Source organism: Gallinula chloropus, assembly GCF_964237585.1.
Source record: "Gallinula chloropus genome assembly, chromosome: 1".
Classification (NCBI taxonomy): Eukaryota; Metazoa; Chordata; class Aves; order Gruiformes; family Rallidae; genus Gallinula; species Gallinula chloropus.
Window position 1 is genome coordinate 6,698,917 of NC_140085.1, and position 25,120 is coordinate 6,724,036.

Below are 25,120 nucleotides of genomic sequence, written 5' to 3' on the forward strand. Positions count from 1 at the left end.
CTAACTTGTATCTGTGTTTTATTCTCTTACTGAAGCCTAAGTACTTTATCTAGTCCGGGGTAGGTGCTTCTGAAGGCCCTTGGAGAAGCAGTTTCCAGTCCCTCTGATTTAAGTCAAATAAATGCTATTTGCTGTTCCTTAATCATTTTTTTTTCCATTTCACATAAATTCTATTTATTGTTTGTCCTTTTTTTACTTGCTATCTAAATGAAAGCCTCTGCTATTTAAATGCTATTTAAATGCAATGAGGTCTTGAAGGACCTCATTGAAATGCAGGTGTGTCTCCCCCACATCTGCTAAAATAACGAAGGGACATGACTAAGTAGACTTGGTATCACAGTCCAGAACTTATGGCCTGAAAGTCCCTACCTCGATGATAGCTCTGCAATCAGACCGATACTAATTTGATGTTCTTAGTTCATATGTGGTTTTTAGAAATGAACCATCAAGAGGAAAATCAGCACAATTATTTGCTACTGCACAGTGTAGCCTTAGTAGAAATGTTCAGAGGAGACATAGGAAACAAATTGTATTCATCCCAATTATACATCCCTGTCCTGGATGTGTTTTAACGTTAGTTATCTTCTTTACACCCCCTGTTGCGTCAGGAAATAGTATTATGCCTGGGCTTCACACAGAGTTTAAATGACTTTTAATTCTACACTTCCCTTATAGAAGAGGCACAAACGAGGTTTAATTTTCCTAAACTATAGGCTGTTGCCTTAGCTGTATTCTCTCAGCTCTGAGGTAGAGAGTTGAGAGATGCTGTTTGGGGACTGTAAGAGGTGGTTCCCATGTTATAGATGCCTTGGGACTAAAATGAAGAATTTCATCTCTTCTCAAGGTGTATCCAAAGCTCTGTGTCCATTGAGAGTAGCATCTTTTTTTTTTATTCTCTTTTTTCTTTTTTTAATTCTTTTTTTCTATTTTTGCTCATCTTTTAATTAACCCTATTGCTTCTCCACACAGGCATGAACGCTTTACAATTACAGAATTTGGCAACTTTAGCAGCTGCAGCAGCCGCCGCCCAAACCTCAGCTACCACCACCAATGCAAATCCTCTCTCCACAACGACTGGTGCTCTGGGAGCCCTCACAAGTCCCGGTAAGAGCACAGTGCTTGCTTTCAAAGTACAAAAAATGAGAATAAATGGGAAGGTTATAGTTAAAACTGTGATTCTGTGTTATATCTGAGTATTGTACTCATATAATTTCCAGAGACCCTTTTAATAGCTGAATATGTTTTTGTTGCTGTTGTTTTTAAGCAAATAACTAACTTTTCAAGTGGTCCGATGTGGGCATGTTCACCTTTCCAAATTCATTTCAGGGGCCATTAAAACCTAATGGACCCATCTTACAAAACTCTACATGAAAATTACAGTTGCATGGGAAAATTAAGCTAAATTATACAGAATATTCTTCTATATAAGAATTCAGAATGCAAGCTAATTCTTCCCATCCTACTTAAAGATCAACCAAGGTTATCCTTTTGAATTCCTAAGAGACAGATCTTGATTCTGTCACGTATTGCCTTCACCCATCATGATTTTTTGTGAAGTCCACTCTCCTCTTTTTACTTTTTTTCCTTATTGTAGCCTCAGTTGAGCTTTCTTCTGGTCCTAACTGAGATGCAGTTACAGAAGTGACGTCAGATGTGCAAGGAATACAAATTCTGACTTTATTACACTAAGCAGTTAGGAGATTTATGGGGAAGTAATGGGTAGGATAAGAGGTGGTGGTGGTGACTCCGTGACCACCATGTAGGCTTTCAGCCATGCGTGTCTGATGCCTGCAAAATCAGGGCATATCCAGAGTTCAGTAACACTCCAGTATCTCCAGAATCCACGGAGAGAGATGTTGATTCAATGTAGTTATTCTGGATTTACAGTGATGTAGCCGAGTCAAGAATCTGGCCACTTATCTTTACATAAAGGCTGCAGGGTGTAATTATTTGCATCATGAAGTGTGTTTATTGCCGTTCTAAAAAGCATTCATATTATTTTAGACACCACTAAAGAACATTTGTGTTTAATCTTGTTTAAGCGTGCATTTATTCCCCATGAAAAAGTAATTCATGGCAGACGGTTTGAGCTCATCAGTAAGGAAAACAGTCTTCACTGCACAATAGAACTGGGACCGAGCGTGGTGCCGGGTGTAGGAGCTGGCCAGCGCTTCCTGTTGTATTGCAGTTTTATTGTTTGTTTGGGGGAGAGGTTAAATGGGAGGCAGCTTGGCTTAAATATGAAGTTTGTGCAGCGTTTTCTTGTTTCTGGTGTGAGCCTTGTCTCAACCTAAAAATAATATTTCATTCGCAGTATCTCTGAGAAGCAGGTTGGGTGAGAAGAATTTCAGTTTATTGATTTATACATATATATATATATATATATATATATATATATTTAAAAGCTGAGAAATCTCTTTGCTCTGTCCCTTAGCTGGGGCTTAATGTTTTGTAAAAGGCTAGTCTCGGTGTGTCAGTGCTTCTGCACTCCTCCTGTCTAAAGGTCACCCTTTTAGAGAAGCAGAAATGTTGCATTTCATACATGCTCTGTAATATCTCTGCAGTCTGTCCTCCCAAAGCATGCTCGGTGTTCACTGAGCCACACTGACAAGACTTTTTCAGGACAACTGTGGTGCAGAGGTGCCGGAAAATGAACTTTCCTTATCATCCTTGCCACTCTGCAACAAAGTGGCACCACAACCTGAGGCAGCAGGATGTCTCTGTCATGCTCTTCATCTACCACGTTAGCACAGTACTCAGCTTCATTCGTAAGGTCCACATTTTCCTCTCTTCAACACATTCTTCTTACCACGCATGCCTGACTTGGGGTTCTCTCTCGTCTCGAGGCTCCTTGAGCACCTGAAAGGTGGTCTCATCTGATGTCTGAGTCTGAAGAAGCGTGTGGTTAGAAAAGTCCTTCAGCTGGGCTGAGTAGACACTTCTTTGGAATACTAGAACTTGGTATTGCTCGGGGTGGCATCATAGAGCAGATCCAAGGTTTTTCAAGAGATTTTCAAGAGATTAATGATTTTGTCTAACACACTGAAGCTGTGTTATTCTCAAAACATTATGGTCATTTGGTCTGCAGAATAGTGTACTCAGAATGACAGTTGCTTTTGAAAGTCTTCTAGATGGAAGCAGTACACAAGTGATTCTAATATTAGCTTGGTGTGTATAAAGTCTGTATCTGATAGGTCCACTGACCTATTTATGTTGCACAACCACCCTAAAATCAAGCTTTGTTAAAATGTCCTTCAGCTTAACCTTTCTTATCTGGTTCCACATTCTCCACCCTATTAAATATTTTGTAAACCTGAATAATATCTTCAATGATTCTTCTTTGCTCTATGGAAAATGAATTTAGTTTGATAAAGCTTTTCATAGTAGCTCAAAGAATTTCCATTAAAACTTGAAATATGTTGGCAGAAAACATTTAAATCTGCCTTTCAGTGTGTGGGTATTTGGAGGCCTTAAGGGTATTTTTTTCTGGTCAAGTTTTCTTTTATAGAACACGTCAGTTTGTTGTGTTTCTTAAGTGTAAATTATTTTGTCTGATTTCAAAGCCTGCACTAAGCCCAGGAAGAAATGTTTGTGTCTCTCCAGATAATGCATTAAATTAGTATTTCTCAGTTCAGAGAACTGCCCGAATTTAGGAGTGCAAAGGTACATGCTTAAATTTAATCCTTTTCTGGATGCTTTTAAAGCTAAACTACTGCGTGGGACAGGGATGGGCATGAGCACATACATTAATGTGCCTTGAACCATGGCAGCCTCATAAACCTTATCCATGATTTTTCCCATTTTCTCCTGAGGTTGTCTCCTAAATTGGTCTTCGACCAAGTGCTCTTGTTCTGTCCTTTGTAGACAAGTGTCATAAGCGGTTAGTTCTGGTAAAATTAACCTTGCAGCTTAATTTTTCGTAGATAAGATCTAGCAACCTTCAGTGGATCAAATGATTGAGGATGGGATAGTGGTGAGACCAACTTTGACACATTGGTGACACAGAAGATCAGGCCAGAAGGTGAGGAGCCAGCACAGCATCTGACATTTGAGGATGTCAGGTTTTGCTGCTGGCTTCTACCTGCAATATATTCAAAAAGGAGAGAAGAATATTCAGTATCCGTGACTGCTGTATGAAATTCCCTCTTCAAGGTTCATACAGTCACATATTTCCAAACAAATTAAACTCCAATGATCTTTCTCTCATACGTTCTTTCTAAATAGCTTTGACCGCAGAAGAGTCTAAGGACACTCATTCTCCTCCATGTGCTAAATACTTTCTCTTAAGCTTGAAACAGTATTCACTCAGAAAGAACAGAGACAATGCAATCCCCCAAACTATTAATTTTTTTATAATTGTAAATTTATAATTTCAATTTTGCATACCCAAGGAAGTCTCTCCCTACAGCATTGTTAGAAATGATTTTTTAAAAGCCTTTGCTTAAAAAAACATGAAAGATTAAGCTTTCATTTTAGTAAAAATCCCCTCAGGCAATAAATAGGTTCCTTTGTCTCTTGGCCCTGGAAAAAAAATTGAAATGGTTTAAATTGCCCATGGTTAAAGTAACTGTTTCTTGCAATTATCAGATGGTAGTGAATAAAAATGAAAATGAAATCATGAAAGAATAAAAACCAGGTAAATGCATATTATGCCTTTCATGAGTTTCTCACGGGTCTTTTGAAGACTCATTTAATCATCTTCCTTGTCTTTTATTTTGATATGATAATTGTTTCCTTTATTTACTTTAATCACCTCTATTTAGTTAATTAATTCTTCACTTTCTTTTCGGTTCACTCACTTGGAATACTTTCCTACTTTAAAGGCAGGTACCTGTTGTACCTCATAACGTTAAAGATGTGAGCTGGGGTAGATTTTACCTGACTACAAGCTGTCAGAGCCAGTTTGTTTCAACTCCTTTTTGGCTGTGCCCCAGCAGTTTGCATTTCCCATTCACTGAGGAGGGATTTTGTAGGGACAACCTCAGGTGTAGGTATCTAGACTGTAAATTACTCAATTTAAGCAGGATGAATCTCAACTGAGAGTGAGGAACCTTATCCTCTGCTCCAAAGACTGTCCTTGACATGTCCTGTGAATGGATCGACTAGCAAAGAGCTCACAGAGGTCTCTGCAGAGATTTATGGTTAATTCAGTGGGTGGTGGGAAGGCCTGGGGGTGGATGGGAAGGAGGGACATACAAGCTCAGGATCAGAGTATTTGCCTTGAACATTGTCTGACATTTAATTTGCCTCAGTTGACCTGCTACCCTAATTTTCCCAAGGATAATAGTGTTTATTCTGGGTGTTCTGGGTTGTACTAGATTCATATGGCACTATAAAAATGTGTCTGTTTTCAGGAGCTCCTGATCTTTTTTGCAAACTGGTGTTAAACAGCAGCAGAAAAATGTTTTGTACTCACAGGAAGAATATGGAAGTTGGATTTCGGACAGCTGCTTGCTTTGTCATCTTCTCCTTCTCCATCACTCCACTTGTTTTTATTGTTTAATGCCATTACGTTAGAGTCACAGAATTACATAGGTTAGTAGATGTTTTCCAAAGTCTGGTCGTAGCAGGACCACTTAGAGCAGGTCACTGAAGCCCATTTCTGATCAAGGTTTGAATATCTCTAATGATAGCGATATTCCACAGGCTCTCTGAGCTCATTTCAATTTTGTTTCTTAAAATTAATGCATAAATGTGTGGGGGTTTTTCAGTAGCCAGTAGAAAAGCCCTTCTAAGTGCAAATGTAGAGACAAACCATCTAATTATACATCCAAATCTGCATAAACATACACAATATAAATCCTGACAGGGGTGGGGGGATAGAATTGCTAAATCAGAAGCTGATTCGGTTTCAGACTTAGTAGCCTTGATTTTCCATGACATTTTGATGATTATTTGATTCTCTAAGCTATTATTTATCCCCACAGCTGAACTGGCTATTCATGCTTCAGTAAAAACCTCTTCAGGTTTATGTGCTGTGTAAACCTTAAGAGGAAATCTTTTGGAAAAAAAAATACTGTTGGTGTAGAAAGTAAGACTTTTCTCTTTAACAACCTCTTAAAATCCAGCCCAGCTTTTGCTGTATTGTATCGGAATTCAGCCATTATCTCTTATGTTGGAGAAAAAAAAAAAAGCTCTCCTAAGCACAAAAGTCTAAAAATACTCATTTTCAGACAGATGCTGACATTGAAGAATAACAAACCCAAAAAAAGAAGTCTATGAAGTACAGAATAAACTGGAAAAGGGGAAAAAACTGATTATAGTGCCTGTCCTGTAGGAATTAATTCATCCTTTCCCCCTACTAAAGGCACAGACTTAGAGTTAGCATCCGTGGTTCGTTATTTTCTCTACCCCCTAATGCAGCATTAAGATTGTCTTTGTTAGTTGTTGTGAGCACAGTTGTTGAAATGTTAGGGATTTTACAGAACAGACAAGGTGCTTCAGCTGAGAAGCAGTGAAGAATGTTCAAATAATCATTCTTAGAAGATTCTCTTTTTGTTCACTTCAGTACAATACGTTTTTCTCCAATCAGTAGTGCAAGTCTGCCACCGTGACATTTTGTTAGAGGCCAGTACACCCACTGAGATAGCTGTGATTTGCTTCCAGGATGATCCAAAAATAACCTTACCAGTAGGTGTGTAGGAAGGTCTGACAGTTTGCTAAAGGATGAATTGAGGTAGATGTTTCATGTTGGAAAAGATCGGTTTAAAATGCAGAATGGCACTCTTCATGCTGTAGCACAAATTGATTATTTCTGTACCATCTCACGTGGAATTAATGCAGGTTCCATTATCATAAAATCATTTAGAATAGGCTTTATTAGTTTTGCAGTGCATAGGAAACTTCCCTAGCATAATGTTCATTATTTTTTAGGATAAAGATACAGTTGATAAATAGAACACGTATCTTAAAAGGCATATACAGCATACATCCAGTGCACATACCTCTCTCTGATGGTTGGACACTTAAGCAACACAAATGTGGGATTTTCAGTTTTATATCTAAATGCAGTTTAAAGAAAAATCAAGGTTTAAATCTAGTCTTATTATTAGCACCATTATCTTAGTGCTCTGAGCACAGAGCAGTCTTAATGCTTCAATCCTGATCTCAGCACCAATTTTTTAAAATGTCTGTGTTCACAAGGAAGCCAGAGAAGGAAATTCTTGCCATAACATGCCCACCCCTCTGTGCCTCTCACTTGGCTGCCTAGTTCAGGGAGATTTGTGACGGGGGAAGTGTATTTCTGAACTGGTGTGTGTCAGCTGGGATTACCCACATGGTGTTAAATTTCTGAGTCTGTGGTTAGGCTCCCAAATACGTGAATTGATTCTGACTGCTCTCAGTGCCCAGAGATTATGCTACTACTTGGAGAGGTACGTTGCTGCTAAGCCCATCTGATAATTAGGTCACCCTTAAGCAGGCATCCAAATACACATTGAAGCCAAAAATAGGAAGCTAGGCATGCATTTTCGAGCTATATTTGTATTTTTAATAATGCTTCAAAATGTTTTAAATTCCTAAAGAGGAAAAGAGTAAGAATTGTGGCTAAAAATCTCCCAAAGCCCCAGTGCAGTAAAATGAGAGGGTGATGAATTCCTGCAGAGCCTCCCTGGAACAGCGGTGTCCTCATTGGAAAAATGAGCCAGCAATAACCTGAATGATGCCAATGGCAGCGGACAGGCCATCAATTAACCAGAATGACCTGTTTGCAGATTTGTCCCTTCAAATGTAGCAGGTCTTTGTATATTCTCCTAGCAAATTGCTTTCTGAACAGGTCCATCAATTCAGCCTAAAGGATCGCAGGGAAGTTCAGTTGCTAAACGGCTGGGCTCAGGGTGGGCAGGACCTGTCAGTGAGGAAGTGCGAGGCTGTCCGACAACTGCAGAAGGAGACGTTTTGCAAGAGCTCCTTGCCTCTTTTTTAGAATAAGCTTTGCTGTTTTATGATGGTTTTTGGGCACAGAAAAAATCTCTGACTCTTTCCTCAGAATTGCACAAGTACCCAGGCCTTTTGCTGAAGGCCAGAAAGATCTGGATTCTTTGTGAAGCATTGTGTTAGTTACATCTTTGGGGGTTTGGGGTGAGTTGGGTATTTTTTTTTTTAGTAAACTGTGTACAATACTAAACCGTAGATTAGTAGGATCTAATTCAACAGGAGACATGTTTGTTGTTTAAACATTAGTACATTAGCATTTTCCTAAATTATGAAATCCATGGCCTTCACACATTTCAGGATTTGCTTTGCTTGCAGTATACAAAAAATGCTTTGTAATACATTATATTTTGTGTCTCTCTACCCCACTCTTAATCCCTATTTCAAGCCACAAGAATCCCAGTTTGTAAAAAAACAGCTATTATTCTTTCCCTTGGAAGTACTATTACAAGTTAATTCAGGGTTGTTTTCTACTAAAGAAAGTGATACTATCAGCTTGGCTACGCAGGTAGATACATAAGCTTATATGATATATATATATATATGTATGTATGTATATATATATATATATGTATATATATATATGATGTATTACAAGAAATTCCAAGCCCTAAAAGTTCTGGAGATCATAATATTCAGGAAACAATGTAAATCTGAGCAAAACTCACGCACTTGAAGGAGCTTATAGCCAACACTGCTCCTTCAACTCTACTGAGTTGTGCATGTGTCCATGGGTACTTGTGGTCTGTTTCCCTAAGGCAGGATAAATCATGGAACATAAAGGGAATTAGAGTTCATCGGTGTCTTTCACCTAATTGTTTCAGCACTGTCTGAAAAGAGCTAACTGGTTGATATGGGGGCATGGGTTTATTTTATGCATCGGGCAGACAAAAGTATCTTGCACTGCATGAGTTTATAGCTAAAGTAAACCTTTGACTGCCTTTGCTGTTCATGGAGTAAAAATGCATGATAGGAATGAGAAGAACCAGTGCCACACTGAAGAACACGTGACTTCACAAATGGTCTGTGAAGGACCTGGCTGAGTAATTTTACATGAGGCAAGATAATCCTCGAGTTCTGCAGTTTACAGAGATGAATGACTCTAACGTGTGGTGTGCTGTTATAATGAGGTTGTGCTTGCACACCCCACTAAAAATCCCTTCTTCCATGGAAATTATTATTCATGCACTTTCTAGATTCATATCTCTACCTACAGACTCAAATTTTCAACATATGGTTTGTCTCATCTCTATTTTAAAATGCCATGGATAGGACTCCTGTCTGAAGTAAACAAATCTTTTAGGTACGTCTTGGTGCAATGGAAAGAGAAACACTTCTTAAGGACTATTTACCTCATCTCAAGACAGATGTATTAGAGAGGTGAAAATGAAGATGAATCAGGCCATCCTCTCCCATGTCCTGGGATTTGAACTGCCATGTATCATGCAAATACCACTCTTTGCAACAAAAAAATACTGCTTGCCTTGAAGTATAGGCATGAGAAGAGCTCCTTGAGATTAGACCTGCTGAGAAGGACGTGGGGGTTCTGGTGGATGAGAAACTTAACATGAGCCAGCAGTGTGCTCTCGCAGCTCGCAAGGCCAATGGAATCCTGGGCTCCATCAGGAGAGAGGTGGCCAGCAGGGACAAGTAGGGGATTGTCCCTCTCTACTCTGCACTCCTGAGGCCCCATCTGGAGTCCTGCGTCCAGAGCTGGGGCCCGCAATACAAGAAAGATGTGGAACTGTTGGAGAAGGTCCAGAGGAGGCCACAAAGATGATCAGAGGGCTGGAGCACCTCCCCTACGAAGAGAGGCTGAGGGAGCTGGGCTTGATCAGCCTGGAGAAGAGAAGGCTGCGGGGGGACCTCATTGCAGCCTTCCAGTCCCTGGAAGGGAGCTTATAAACAGGAGGGAAATAAACTTTTTAAAAGAGTAGACAATGTCAGGACAAGGGGGAATGGATTGAAGCTAAAGGAGGGAAGGTTTAGATGAGATATTAAGGGGAAGTTCTTTACAGAGAGAGTGGTGAGATGCTGGAACAGGCTGCCCAGAGAGGTGGTAGATGCCCCATCGCTGGGGGTGTTAAAAATCAGGCTTGATAGGGCCCTGGGCAGCCTTGTGTAGATCCAGGCTTGGAGGTTGGTGTCCCTGCCTGTGGCAGGGGGTTGGAACTCTGTGATCCTTGGGGTCCCTTCAAACCCAGACCATTTTGTGATTCTATGATAAAACCCTTTTTTATGGGGAGACGCTACAACTTATAGCTTGCTACTACTTAGTGGTGAAAGTATGTCAGAGATGTTGCAGGCACATCATGGGCAGTGTGGAGGAACCTGTACTCCAGGCAGGAGATCCTAGCCTCGGTGAAGCCTTGTTGATACTAGATTGGAAATTCTTTAGAAAGTGATTTAGAAGTGGTTGTATGGTGAAGTGGCTCCACGTGGAGGTCATCTCAGCATGGAGGTCATTTCAACATGGGGTACAACAGCCTGAACAACAGCTTGCTGCAGATAGCGTGAGACAGCAGTAATAAACATGAGAGCACAGTTGGACATTCCCTGTAGAAATGCTAATGCTCTGGCTTTTATATGAACTCAGTGGTGCTTTGATGAACACAGGCCATGGCCCTTGGCCCCACATGAGTAAAGCAGAGTCATAAATGCTCAGTAATTAGTCTTTGTTTTCTTCATATTATAAGGTTTCAATTTGGTTTGATTTCAGTTTGAGTTACAGTTGGAAATATCTAATGGGCAGCTATGAAGTTTAACCCAAGCCAGTCCTTCGTGCCCTCTTATTCTCTTCCTCAGCCTCCCCTTAAAGTACTTAACACCCAAAACCAGAAGTGATTTATTGTTGTGGTTTGCTGGACAGAATGCATGCAACGTGGCAGGCACAGTGCTGAAGTAGAATAAATGGCCCGTAGTTTACTCTAGAGGTAGAGACTCTGCACTGAGAAAGGTATTTCAACAAAACAGAAGCAGAACTGTGGAATTGGCCCGGAATATTAACTTCCTTTTCACCCTCCATCTTCATAATCTCACAGGAAAACGTACCCTTAAACACCATAGCCTAGATTCACAAAGATATACCAAATCAATAAACCCTTGTTTCCTAAAATACCTTCTGCTGTATAGATACATTCAGAGGAAACTTACTGAACACAAGACTAGAAAACTGCAAAAATAGCCAGCTGATGGTTCATCTGTCATACCACCTGTAGTACCTTTGTGTGCTCTGTTTTCTCCTCCTTTGCACTGCTGTGGAAGGTTCTCAGTGTAGGCACTGTAATTTCAAGACAATCAGAAATGTCAAGTTAGGCTTTAATATAAATGGCATAAGTGATTAGGATAAGTGACCCTGATTTTCATTTGTCCCAAGCTCACAGAGCTCCCTTAGCTCCCAAAGACCCATGCAGTACTGAAGAGTGCAGTTTAAGAGTTTTTTCATGTGTAAGTGAATGTACTCCAAGGACTTTGTAAAATATAAAGTTATTTTCAGAAAGCCAGCTTCCACCAAAATGATTTCCATGGGGACAGACTTCTCTCCTCCTCTCCCTCTCCACCTTGCCACGTGCATGCACAACAGCCTTGCAGATGCAACCAGATGTTGAGTGGATGCTGCTCTCCCTTCCTCCTTTCCTCACCGGTGCTTCTCTTTTCCTGTACCCTGCTAAGATATGGACAGTCTTTCACAGGAATTGCCCACCTGTGAGTAGTGAAGAAGTAGAGGGACACTGACTCATTTGAGAAAGGCTGTGATATTAGTGTACGTCTTTCTATATTGTCATTCTTGTTTCCCCCTGACTCTTTCTTGCTCTTTTGCTTTTCTGGTGCACTTTCCCTGGAGTGCATCTGTCACTTTTATTTTATTCTATCCAAGTACACGCAGAGCACTTAAACTTACTAGAATCTTCCTTCTTGACATGTCAGACAGCACTTCCAAGATACCAGAAAATGAGCAAGTTTTTACTTGTCTCTACCCCCAAAATGGTAATGTGTTGTCAGAGGACCTCAAGGAGAATTAACCTCCCCAGAAAATCGACCTCTCCTTTGCCAAAAAATGGCCCCAAGAAATAGAACCAGTACATGCTGGTGCTGTGTTAGTGACTGGGAGACCAACGATTTGTGCAAGGGTGAATACTTGGATTGGCTGGAGATCATGATAAAGGGCAGACAATTTAATGCCAATCACACATGCTAGTTAGATTAGAATACTGATGAGCCCTTTTGAAAGGCCAACTGCATCTTCTTTCAGCAAAAATATTAAAATGCCCCCCCCTTTCCCGCACCTCCTCCCCCCCCCGTCCAATTCTCCACAAGAATAAATTAAAACTTGGAGGTGTGGTTATTATCACAGAATAATTAGACCCCATGGGATTAGTGACACTCAACGTTTGTTAATGCCTCTGGGTTGTGATTATCTAATAATGATGATGCCTCTGTCATCACTTAATTATTCTCCCCCTTTAAAATGTTCCTTATGCAGTCAGAGCCCGTAGAGTGTGCTCATTTCAGACAGGAACACAACTGCAAATTCCTGAGAGCAATGTCACATGGGCGGCGTGATTGACTTGCCCACTTCTCCCCCATGCCCATGTTTATAATCCTCATTTCATAAGCTCCATCATTGCTGTACTTAAATCACTGTTCTTTTCTATAGGAGCTAGATAATTCACGTGTTTAGGAGGAAGGGCTTTTGCCTCCATCTCTTTAAAACAACCGGTTGTTGTCAGTGCTACATAAATAGGATACGCCGTAATCAGTTGACCTTAAGCATGTGTGATCAGCTCTGGCCAGAATCCCACATAACATCAGATCAATGGTCCAGATTCCCTGCTGTGTAAGAACCTCCTACATCTGGGTGCCTTTCTTTTCTGTTTAAGAGAGTACCACAACCAAAATAAGATGTTGTACATCAGACGAGAGTTGGAAGCTCTGTACAGACTTTGTCCAACACAATTAAACTTTGTCCATTATCTTTAGTCTTTCAGTCAGGCCAGCAGGTGTTTGTCTTGTTTAGATACAGTTTGTGAGACATTGTTCCAAACATCATTGGGTTTTGCAACTAAAGATTAGAAAGAAAAAAGGGAATGCAGGCTTAATCTGATTATCCTTAAATCCAGTGTTGTCTCTTAGCTTTATTATCCCTCTTGTACTAACAAAGGGACAAAGGAATATTCTGTTTACTCAAGAGATTTTGGGTAGTAAACAAAGATTTTTCAATTCAACTTGCTAAAATTAAAGATTGCTACTTTGGGTTTAAAATTTCTTTTCTATTTGTCCCCAATTCTTTCTTTTTTTTCCTATGTCACCAACTGGGGAGATGTTAGAAGTAATAAAACAATTTTTATTTTCTTTTCTTACTGCACTAACTCTCTTTGCATAATTTCCTTCTATCTTTTCTTTCTGTTCTTCTATGATTTTATTTTCTACTGTACGTTGCTAAATCTAAAGGAAACTACGAGGAATCTAAGATCTCAAGGAATCATCCAAGGTCAGGACCTCCTTTTGTTAGATGTAGATCTAGCCCTGGCAATTTTACACACAAAGTAGTTGTGGCAGACGAGAATCAGAAGCGCAGTCAAGAGTTGGGTGGTATATTCAATGTCAACCTCTTTTCTTGTAAACAGACGCAACAACAGAAGCCAGATCTCCCATTCAGTTTTCTGCCAACATATTCTTCATTCTTCAGCTTGCCTTCGTTCTGCCTCAACATTACCCACATTCTTCTGCTTTTCTGTTACACTGGTCTCCTTTTCATAGGTTCATAGAATGATTGGAAGGTCCCTCAGGTCTGTAGTCCAACACCCTGCTCTAGGCAGTGAGGTCTGGTAGGGGTGAGATCAGGCTACTCAGCACTTGATACAGCCAAGTCTTGAAAACCTCCAAGAACATGGACTGGGTGGTCTGGGGAATCTGTTCCAGTGCTTGACAAGCCTCAGGATACAAATTATTTTACTTATATCTGGACTGAACCTCTCTTGTTTCAATTTACCTCTCATCTTCCCACCATGCGCAAATGCTCTATCTAGCTGATGACCTCCTTATAAGTAATTGGAGGCTGCTTTAGGTCCACTTAAAGCCATAACTTCTCCAGCCTGAACAAGCCCAGCTTGTAATAGGATGAGTGCTGCGGTCCCTGACCATCTCGCTGGCCTTGCACTGAACATCCCTCCACTGATCAATGTTTTCCTTGCAATAAGGAGCCCAAATCTGGATGTAGTATTTAGAAGTGATCTATCAAGAGCTGAGTGAAAAGGAAAAATTACCTAGGTCTCCCAGCTCTTCTCCTGTTCCAACAGCACAGGATGCTATTGGCTTCCTCTGGTGCTAGGGCATGCTGCTGGTTCATGGACCCCAAGTCCTTTTCAACAGAGCTCCTCCCCAGCCCATCCGTCCCCAGTCTGTGTTGCTGAGAGGAATTATTCCTTCCCAGGTGCAGGACTTTGCATCTGTCCTTTTTAAATTGTGTAAGGTTCCTGTTGGCCAACTCTGCCCACCTGCATCTCTCTGAATGGCAGCCATTTAGTTGAGCAGATTAAGTCGGATTATTTTATCTAGTCTTTGGAGTCAGTGAGCTCAGGAAGGCAGAAGAAAATCAGAACTACACCCACATTCAGTACAAGAAGGAGCTTTCTGGACTCAGACACCTGCCAATACAATTTGACAGGAGTCTCTTTCCAAAAGAGAACATGTTTTCTTTGCAACGTCTCGTGGTTAAAGTCACAGAGATGCTGAACCTTAAATTTGTGGGTGATACTGAACCCTAGTGCACCACTGTATCGCCTTAACCAGAGTATTTTGAACGCTGAATTATTTAAACACCCCATTAAGTAAAACAACAAGAACAAAGCTGTGGTTTGCTTTTTAACATATGCACATCCTCTACAACTGACGAAGCAGGATGTGACCAGAAGACAGATAAGCAGGTAGCTGCTATCAAAGCAAACACTGAGCTTCCTGTTGTGCCACGCGTTGGGTAGTGACAGGCAGTTGTGGAGTGTTACTGAGAGCTGCCTAAAGGAAAGCTGTCAGCAGAGCTGATGTGGTTAGCGCTGTGAATCTATGCACCAGCATACTTAAGCCAGTCTTGGAGGTGCTCTGGAGCCTTGCAGGACCAGAAAGTTGCTTCCATCCCATAAAAGCTAGCTGCTCTCTTCACATGGATGGAGTGGATGAAGATCTGCAGAAACCATCCATGCAAGCAAAGCCCTGAGCTGCCCTTGCTTTTTTTTCACCTGTTCTCCCCTTTCAGTCCTGCCCTGAAACCAAAATAGCATCTCCAGAAGGAAACTTCACTTAAAATCTTCAAAATACCTCTGATATTCTTAATACGTTTGTCCCAGGCTTGCAGTGTGACCGTGTGTCTCTTCCAGAGAGTATAAGTCCTTTTCTTCAGAGCAACACTGAGAGGGAATGATTATCTCCCACTTTTTTTCATCACCAAGTGCTCAAGCAGCCTCCCTGTTCCCTCCCTCTCTGTTGGGGAAGAGGATTCATTTTATACATTGTCCCTGAAACATGAGTGGGGTGGGACCTCTCCAAGGCTGTACTACAGATGAACATAGGTCTGTGGTTGCCTATGTCAGTATAGACAGAAGCCCTCTCAAAGGCTTGCCTGGGTCTTAGGTGTAGGAAGTAAATAGGCATGACAAAAACATGCCTGTTCCTCCAAGATACAAGCCAGCAAGTGGGAAGAAGCAGGATTAGAACTGTCTTGCAGCAAAAATCGTAGCGAGTGCTTTATCCAGGGCAGCACAAGAAGTTTGGAGCAGAATCATTAGCATCTAGGAGATTAGCTCATCCTATGTGGTCTTGTTCAAGGCCATCCTACTTTGTATGACTTATCCTGTAACACTGGGTAAGTCCCCGCTGCCGAGCTCCTTTCTCTGATAGGGTTTGCTTTGCAGAAATGTGCACGTCCTCTGGCATCATGCAATTCTCAGAGCCTGAGATTTGATTGAGGTGGGTTTGTGTGGCTTGGCATTGGTTCTGTGTGCAGGGTGCGAGTAGACCCCTTGTTCTCAGATCACTGGCTTATAACACAACACGTGGCCAACAGGAATGGCAGGATCCATCCCACAGCACTTTTCCTTTCTGAATGGTGGGTGTGCTTTGAGGTCACCATTTCACTCCATGGAAACAGGGGCGCTTCCAGAGAGCCGTTCAGGCCATCCTGAGATAGCAGTCTAAAGGTAGGATGTTTGGAGGTCTCTTAACCTCAGAGACAGTCCAAAAGAATAGTTTTGTCTAGACTTAAATGGCTTAAACTGATGATCAGGCTGCCAAAGTTGGGGAAATTAATCCCATCCACAGTGTGCACAGCAAAGCTAAAGAAATATTTACGCATCATTTCCTTTCCTAGATGCAGTTATCCTGAATCTAGTTTTTCAGATGATGTAAATCCAGATGACGTAAATCATCACAACTCTATGGACATAAGCTAGCCAAAACAGTGTCCAAAAATCTCTATGCTAATACCAACTGTTCTTCTAGATGGACATACATTTTGGGCACTGCGCTGAACATTATTTAAATTAAAAGTGAAATGGTTCATTGCTAGTTTAGATTTCTGTTTAAAAAAAACAATAATAAAAATCTCTGACCTAAAAGGTGCTATAACCTTTTACAGGCAGAAATAAACGTGTTGAGGAGAACAGTTGAAAATGCCAGCTCCTTCCAGCCTTACAAATCTCTATGAATGCAACATTGCTGGTTAAACATAAATATCTGTACTGCGTAGAGCATCCACTCCAGATGAAAATGTGTTCTCTGTATTAAAGAGCTCTGTTAAAGAATATATTAACCAAAGGCCATGTCTCTCTATTCATAGTGAAGCTGGTAGGAAGTTAAATGGAGGAAGCACAGTAAGATCAAATTACTGGGGTTGGGTGTGATGGGGGGTGGTGGTTAGGGGAAGGTTGCAGCCCTTCTCCATTTCACAGCCTCTTAATAATATTACTTACATTTTTGAAGGTTTCTGTATGTTTATTGAAGTGGAGTTGAGGTTGGGAAAAAGGAGGAAAGCTGTGAGTGAGAAAAATGTGGGAATAGAGGGCTCAGTGAAGAATAAACATTCAGGTCTTAGTAAAATAAGTATTTTTAACCTTCTCACCTTTTATGGTGCTAAAGTATTCTGTAGAGTCTCTCTATGTGTCCAAGATGGAGAGGGCAACAGGTGACCAGCATGCAGTGCATCTGCAGGAAGCGGGGCAGATTTTTCTACAGGTTACAGGACAACTCTTTACCCTTACAACTCTAAATTGACCTCTTTATCAAGTGCTGTGATAGGATTTTCACATATTAATAGATTGTCAAGGTCAGTGGGGAATTTGATGAACATCTTGTCTGAACTGCTGCAATGACAGCCAAAGGATTCAACCCCATAATTCCCACCAGTGGTCTCTGATGAGCAACAGCCTCTTTGAGAGAGTTGTTGGTTTATGCCAATGACTTGATGGTAGAGAGGAAGAAGTTCTTTTGAATAGACAAAATCTTATCTGTCATGTTTTGATGTTTATCCAGGACTTAACATTGTGAGGGAATGATCAATGCAGCTGGTAAAAAGCAGTTCTGTTCTTCACCAACTATTGTATATTCAGGCAGCATTCATCACACTGGAGCTCCAGACTGCTGAATCTCTCCGTCTGTCTTCAGTATTAGCTACCACACTTCATGCTGCCCCAGAAACATACTGAGTCCCTGACGTATATAGGTTTTAAGGAGACAGGGATAAAATTCCCAGTATAAGGAGCACAAATAGCACACCAAATGTTGTGGATAGAGGGTGTGCCCTACAGAGGGACACCACAAAACCGAATCGTTTGCACGTTTTTCTCTGTGCGTTGATTTTCCTGACTCTTGCACTAAATGCTCATGTGCCAGTAGTGCAAAGAGGGCAATTCCTCATGGCACTACAGCTCCGTACATCAAGCTAAGTACCTGGAGACAGATGCCTGCTGTTTATTAAGCAGGATGAGGAAGTGATTTGTTTCGGAGCAGCATTGTTCTGGTGTGGCAGATGGAGACAGTTGTGAAACGTTTTCTCTTAAATAATTGGGGGGGGAACCTGGTAAAAAACAATTTATAAATTTGGTAGGTATCTAATCTGGTTTTGTCATCCAGACAACTAAAAGCCATAAATGTAGAACAATGCTGTTCTGACACCTTTCTTTGCCATTACTTGGAGCTGTTGTGGAGCTGTTGTGGAGCTTTTCTGACACAAGAGGATTATAGAGGTTGCGCCAAAGTAGTGGAGTAATCTACCCTTACCACAAGGCATATGATTTTTCTTTCTTCCCTTTAGTTCAATATCTGTTACAATGTTTAGTTGAAAGAAACTAGGAAAGGGCAAAGGACAAGAGAAGCATAGTCCTTGTCTCTAGTTTGATTTCACTGGATTCTGGGAGCACACGAGGTAAAACCTTTCAACTGGCCTAAGCATCTGCACGTGTCTTGTAGGACCTTTTAACTTCTGTTTCATCTCCCTTTAAGTTTTTGGGGGACAAGGAATACCATTGCTTCATCTGTTATTTTTATCCAGTATTTCATGAGAAATTTTCGCCTCTCAAACCTTTTATGGCCCCTTCCTGGTAGTATTTTAGCTCATCACTGTCTTCATCTTCATTTCACGTGTGCAGGTCTCAGTCAAAGAGGAGATAACTAGTGTGGACTCTCTTAGGAAACCAGCAAGGTGCTAGATCTGTCCTTTACAAGTGCCCTAACAAAAGGAGCTCCCCTCGTTCCTGTTCACTCTGTGTTCAATAAGATAATGGAAACCACACAATTTGTTCGGTTTCTTTCTCCTCAAAGAAATAATAAGCTAAAGAGGAAAAAGCATTGTCCCAGTGGATCTGTGAGACAGATCACTGCTAAACAGAAGAAATAGCTGCAACAACAAACCACTGATTTCTGAGGTGCTTCAATGGTCCAACTAGTATTTTACATTGATTATACGCCAAGTCATTATCTAGGCAAACTAGATAATCTGCATTGTGACTTCAAATGGAAGAGTCACCAAGGCACCTGCTCTGTGTTTGTCTGATGGAACAGAGAAACTTGATATGAATAAAAGAAGAAAAGAGATGTTGGCCCCAGATGCTGGCCATCCCCGAAGCGTGTGTTTGAGCAGTGAGACTATGATAAGAGCCACCACAATGCACTCTGTGGGCTGCACAAGAGGGAAGGATTTAATCGGGTTTTTCTGCCTTCTCCAACAGATGTGTTGACAATCCATAAGCGTATGGCTCTCATTCACAGGAGTTATTTGCCCCCAAGAGCTTTAATGTAATTTTCAGGCAGTTTTCTAGCCCCCATTCCTCTCATTTCTTAAATATATGTGTTTCCTCGAGAGAAAAGGGTAATAATCCTCTGAAACAGAAATGGATGGAATTCAGCCCAGTCAAAACCAATCAGATCCTTCAGAATTTAGGTTTATATACTTCATTTAAATGATCTGCTAATGAACATGAGCAGAAACACAGAGCAGTGTTGGTCACAGGGAATTCACTGACATTCATTCACTTTGATTCTTTTCTCTCTTCTCTGTTGGTGCCCACATTATCTGACAAAAGTGGTTTTTACTTGGGGTTTTTATTACTTTTTTTTTTAATCAAAGTCATTATTGGCTTCTTATTGCTTTGTGGAGAGAGATTGAATAATCAAAGCTGCTTCTTTCTGCAACATATAAAATTATTCAAGTTAAGACTGCAGGTGCTAGGGACAAGGAATGTCTCATAGAATCTGGAAATCTCACCCACACCAGTAGAGTCTTTGTACTTTGAGACCCCATGAATGCAAAGGGCTGCCTTTGGTGGGTGTTAAGGTTGTACAGGTGGGGTTTTTGTAGGTTAGAGCTTTGAGATTTACCCACAGAATGAAAAAGTTGCCTCCTGCTTTCCTTACTGGATCCTGCCAACTGTAGAAACTTCACTTTCTTGAGGTTTCACTTAGTAATCTCATCTATTTGACAGCTCAAAAGAACATCCAAGATAAAAGTGATCTTAACCATTTCACAGCTAGGTAATGAATAGGAGCAAAAAAGCATGATGTAGACATGTGCCTCTGGTAAATCACTAACATAGCTCTGACTTTAAATGTTCACTTTTCAGAAAATAATGCAACTTCTTAAAGGAAAAGAAAGTCTTCATGATTGATACACTGAAGTAGGGCTCAGGAGACAAGCTAAAAACCTAATTGCTCCAGTAGCTTTTTATGACTATGATTCATCTGGTATAACTTTACCTACCTGTAAGTTAAATGTTTAATCTGCACTGGTTATTCAAGGTCATTCTATGAGAGAGACACGTATTTCTAATTCATCCAACACATGCTAAACAATAACCTTTTCTGAGGTACTTTATTACTTTCCTAAGACAAGAGAGTGAGTCTCTCTTCCTAAGCATGTAGTTGAGATGGGTTCATCTCAACCTTCATCATTCCCTTGGCTTTGTAGCCACAAGCATCTTTCCTCCACCTGAGCCTCATCTTGGCTATGGCAGAGGTTTTGGGGATGCATCTATGTTGTATCATTTATGGGGTGCATATACTACACAACTACTTATGTGTAAAGGGCAGGTTAAAAGCCTGCAATAAAGTGGATAGCAATTTGTATTTAGCTGGTCATTCTTTTCATAAACTTCAAGGCTTTCAATGATGTTCATACAGTGTCCTAGAGCAGAGCCATAATGGCATAGTGTCTCAGAATAATTAATATTTCTCTTAGAACACTTCAGGCCCAAAACAGAAAGCTGCTGTATGACAAAATTACTACAAGTAATTTTTTTTCCTTCCTTTTTCAATAAGAGAGTTTAAAATATGGCAAAATCCCAGTAGCCTGGTTAGTTGTTCAGCCTGGGATGCTAGGCAGATGGACAGACTTTCGAGAAAGTGGCTGATCCCAGATGTACTGTTTCTGTATTATGTTCGCAAATAATAGCACAAGGCTAAATTTTGTGATCTAGTCTCTGCAGTTCAAGACTTATCAACACTTTCTGTGAACAAACATACTAATAGTGTCTTGAACAAGTTTGGTCTATTGCTCTCTTTTTTACTTTTTCATGCAAGTAGCCCTGTTGTTGAGCTCGGCATTATTGTAAGATGTTTTGTGATCAACTAAAATAAGCAAAATATGGCCTTAATTTTGCCTTGCTTTTTTTTTTTTCTTTTCAGTGGCTGCATCAACTGCTAATTCCACAGCTGGTGCGGCCATGAATTCTTTGACTTCTCTGGGTACTCTCCAAGGATTGGCTGGAGCCACTGTTGGACTGAATAATATTAATGCACTAGCAGGTACCGTAAACAGTGAGTATTTATTGCTGTGGTGGACAGCCTTCCCCAATAATCATGCCACAACAAAACCTGTAAAGTGATGATATGATTATTTTTAATCTGTATATGAAATAAGGGGGTCAAGGTGATCTAGTTCCATTCATACGCATTTCTGGAGTCTTTTAGTTTCATATAGTTTGCTATGACCCTTCGGTCCCTGCACAAAGACTCCTTTCTTGAAAGGTGTATGGAAGGTAAAATAAATGTCACTGGGGATTTGGGTTATCTAGGTTATAGGAGAGGCTCCTTTCTCATTTAGGTAGTCTGATAACAGGTATATCACCCAAATGTACAAAACCTCACTCAGAAATGTAGTCATGTTTGCCACGGAATCAGTCCTTTTAAAATGTCTGTAGGAACTATCACAATGACTTGAGAGCAACATACTTTAAAAATGAAGGCAAGTCTTTGGCTTTTAATTGGCAAGTGTAAGAGAATGATGCAGTCACCTGTAATATCAGAGCATGCACATCTATCCTATGACATCTTAAACAAACCCTGGCCTACCCAGCTAAGTAGATGCCAGTAGTTATTAGAATATTCTTCCTTGTTCTTAGCCTTGGTCAAGATTTTCCTGAAGAAGAAATTATTTTTTTTTCTTCATTGTTTCTGCTATGATGACTTCACCTCTGCCTGCAATGGAAGAAATTTGTCCAGCTGCATTTTTCCCTCCCTCTTTTTTTAGCTGCTGTTGCTCCTTGCATTTCCTTTTGCAATGCAAGGAATCTATTTGGTCATTGCCAGTTCACAATCCATCATAATGTACCCCCAGGAATGGATGTCCTCCTCAGTATCTCTTGCTCACTCTGATGCTCTGCATGATGTCCTTTTTGTCACTGTTACTTGGCTGCTCACCCAATCTTTTTGTTCTGTGATCTCTGGTCGTCATTGTTGGGATTTGGGAAGGAAGGGGGCTAATGGATGTCCATGTAGCAATGTTGAGTGGTTGCATGGAGTCTTGTGTAAAACGGGTCTTGCTTCTGGCAAGGATATGCGTATTTCACACAACCAACCTCATAGTTAATATGACTCAATAACAACTTAAGAAAAGTAAGTATTAGGTCCCAAAATGGCAGCTGTTAGTTTCCTTTCTTATTATTGCATTAAGCATTAAAGCAAGCCACTAAAAATGGCGTGTCTGAAAAGCTGATTTAATCTCCTCCCTTGAGCTGTCTTCGTAAGAGGGCTACTCTGTCATAAGCAAGAAATCATTAAATGGCCTTTCCTGATAAACACTAATTGTGCTTTACTTGGTTTATAAGACTCACATTACCAAGAGCAGAGTATGGCTTCCCACCCCTTCCCTCCCACAAGTACTAAGAACCTGGACACACTGGAGCACTCCAAGATAATGTCCCCTTCATTAAGAGCAAAAATTAATCACCTATAAGCTCTTGACTTTGCGTGGGAACCCTTCTGTTGCACTCTAACACTTCTTGCTAAGCTACAAGCAAAGAGGTTACATTTTATCAGCACGTATTTGGAAGTGATGTGTGTGCAAAGTTATCTGCATGTGTCATTTGGAGTCTTAATGATGTATTCACAAGCTAGTACCAAATTCCAGCTTGTTTTAAGCCACCATTACTTCCATGGACTTGTACCAACAGTGGCTTCAGTCCCAAATCTTCTTCATGGATGTGTTTATGGACACAGAGAGTGTATGTGCCTAGAATATATGTATGTGTGTAGCACTTACAAAATGTATGTGAATATGTCTGTCTATGTATATACATACATGAGAGAGATCTGAGAGGGGAAAGTGCTTCCCCACTACACAGTGTTGTGGCACTGTTTCTCTCAAAAGGATGGCACTGGTTATCAGTTTCATGTACCTGTGATGCTAGTGGTAGTGAAGCATTGTTCAAATTACAACCGTCTCCCCTGTCTATTTTAATGACAAAGTAGAGCTTTCATAGAATGATAGAAGAATGGTTTGGGTTGGAAGAGACTTTCAAGATCATCCAGTTCCAACCCCCTGCCATGGGCAGGGACACCCTCCACTAGCCTGGATTGCCCAAAGCCCCATCCAGCCTGGCCTTGAATGCTGCCAGGGAGGGGTCATCCACAACTTCTCTGGGCAATCTGTGTCAGGGCCTCACCACCCTTAATGTCTAATCTAAATCTCCCCTTTTTTAGTTTAAAACTATTCCTCCTTCTCCTGTCCCTCCCTGTCCTTGTAACCAGTCCCTCTCCAGCTTTCCTGTAACCACTTTAGGTACTAGAAGGGACTCTAAGCTCTCTCTTGAGCCTTCTCTTCTCTGGGCTGGACAAGACCAGCTTTCTCAGTTTGTCCTCATAGGAGAGGTGCTCCAGGCCTAGTGACTATGTCTAATTCAGTCATTCACACTACCTAGGAGCTTGCCTTCATGAAAGCTCACATTCAGTGTGTCTAATGTTTCACATTACACCATGCACTCATAAACACTCCAGTAAATGCATTCAAATATCATTTGATCATGGGGGTTCCTGAAGTAGTTGTGCAGAGAAGTTGGAACTGAGTGACATGCTTTTAAACAGGGAATTGACAAGAGCAGTCCAAAGCACAGGTCATACAGAGCTTAACTCCAAAATGAATCAGAAGGTGGCACTAGGCTTGGGCACTGATTTACACAGAGGTGTTCAAAAGGGTGCTGTTCCATTGAGTTCATCTCCTGTTCTTATGTGAGAATCACAAAGAGAATGTCTTCCAGGATGAGCTCACTAGGAGACTTTTATCTGTGTTCTGTATCATGGCTGGATCCATGAAAAAAAAGCTGGGCTGTGGAGATTGATAGAAGTGTTGTGGAAAGATGCCTTAAGGCCCTTAAAATTCAAGTGGAGTATGGTAAGCTAACCCTTTCCAAGTGTTTCACAACAGCTGTACATACATTTGAGGATTCACTCAGTCTTCTGTCACCTTACGTGACAAAATATTAGAGTGACTCCTTTGGGTGTGTAAATTTAAATCACAGAACCATAGAATACCAGGTTGGAAGAGACCTCAAGGATCATCTGGTCCAACCTTTCTTGGAAAAAGCTCCATCTAGACAAGGTGGCCAGCACCCCATCCAGATGAATCTTCAAAGTGCCCAATGTTGGGGAAGCCACCACTTCCCTGGAGAGATTATTCTCATGTCTGATTGTTCTCATGAAAGAATTTCCTTGAGAGTCCAATTGGAATCTCCCTGGGAGTCACTTGCACTGATTGCCCCTCATCTTTTCAATGTGATTCCTTGTAAATAAGGAGTCTTCATCTGCTTTGTAGCCACCCTTTATATACTAGAACATGGTGATAAGGTTGCCCCTTCTTTTTTTCAAGGCTGAACAACCCGATTTCTCTCAGCCTTTACTTGTATGGCAGGCTTCACAGTCCTTTGATCATCTTTGCCACCCTTCTCTTGACCCTCTCCAGCCTGTCCACAACTTTTATGCATATAGGAGACCAAAACTGAATGCAGTGTTCCAGGTGTGGCCTGACAAGTGCTGAGTAGAGTGGGATAATGACTTTATCTCAGCTGGTGATGCCTTTTTTGATGCAAGCCAGCATGCTCTTGGCTTTTCTTTGTTGCTGCAGCACACTGTTCACTCATACTGAGCTTGTGTGCACTAGGACCCCCAGGTCCCTTTCCACAGAACAGCTCCCCAGCCAGGTAGATCCCAGTCTGTGCTGCACTCCTGGATTATGCTTTCCCAGGTGCAAGACCGTACACTCGCCCTTGTTGAACTTCATAAATTTCTTGTCAGTCTGCTCTTCCAACCTATTTAGGTCTTCCTGGAGACTGGCACTCCCTTCCAGTGTGTCTGCTCCCCACTCATTTTGGTTATCATCTGCAAACTTCATCAGGGTGCACCTGATCCCATCTTCCAGATTCCTTATGAAGAT

General features: G+C 41.1%; 1 protein-coding gene across 1 annotated transcript in view; it reads left to right on the forward strand.

Annotated features, from left to right (window-relative positions):
• Positions 1-25,120, forward strand: part of CELF2 (CUGBP Elav-like family member 2) — a 386,282-nt gene that overhangs the window by 347,636 nt on the left and 13,526 nt on the right. The window contains exons 10-11 of the mRNA XM_084270422.1: positions 970-1,104; positions 21,100-21,219. Coding sequence (XP_084126548.1) covers positions 970-1,104; positions 21,100-21,219 — 255 coding nt within the window. The remainder of the gene's footprint in view (positions 1-969; positions 1,105-21,099; positions 21,220-25,120) is intronic.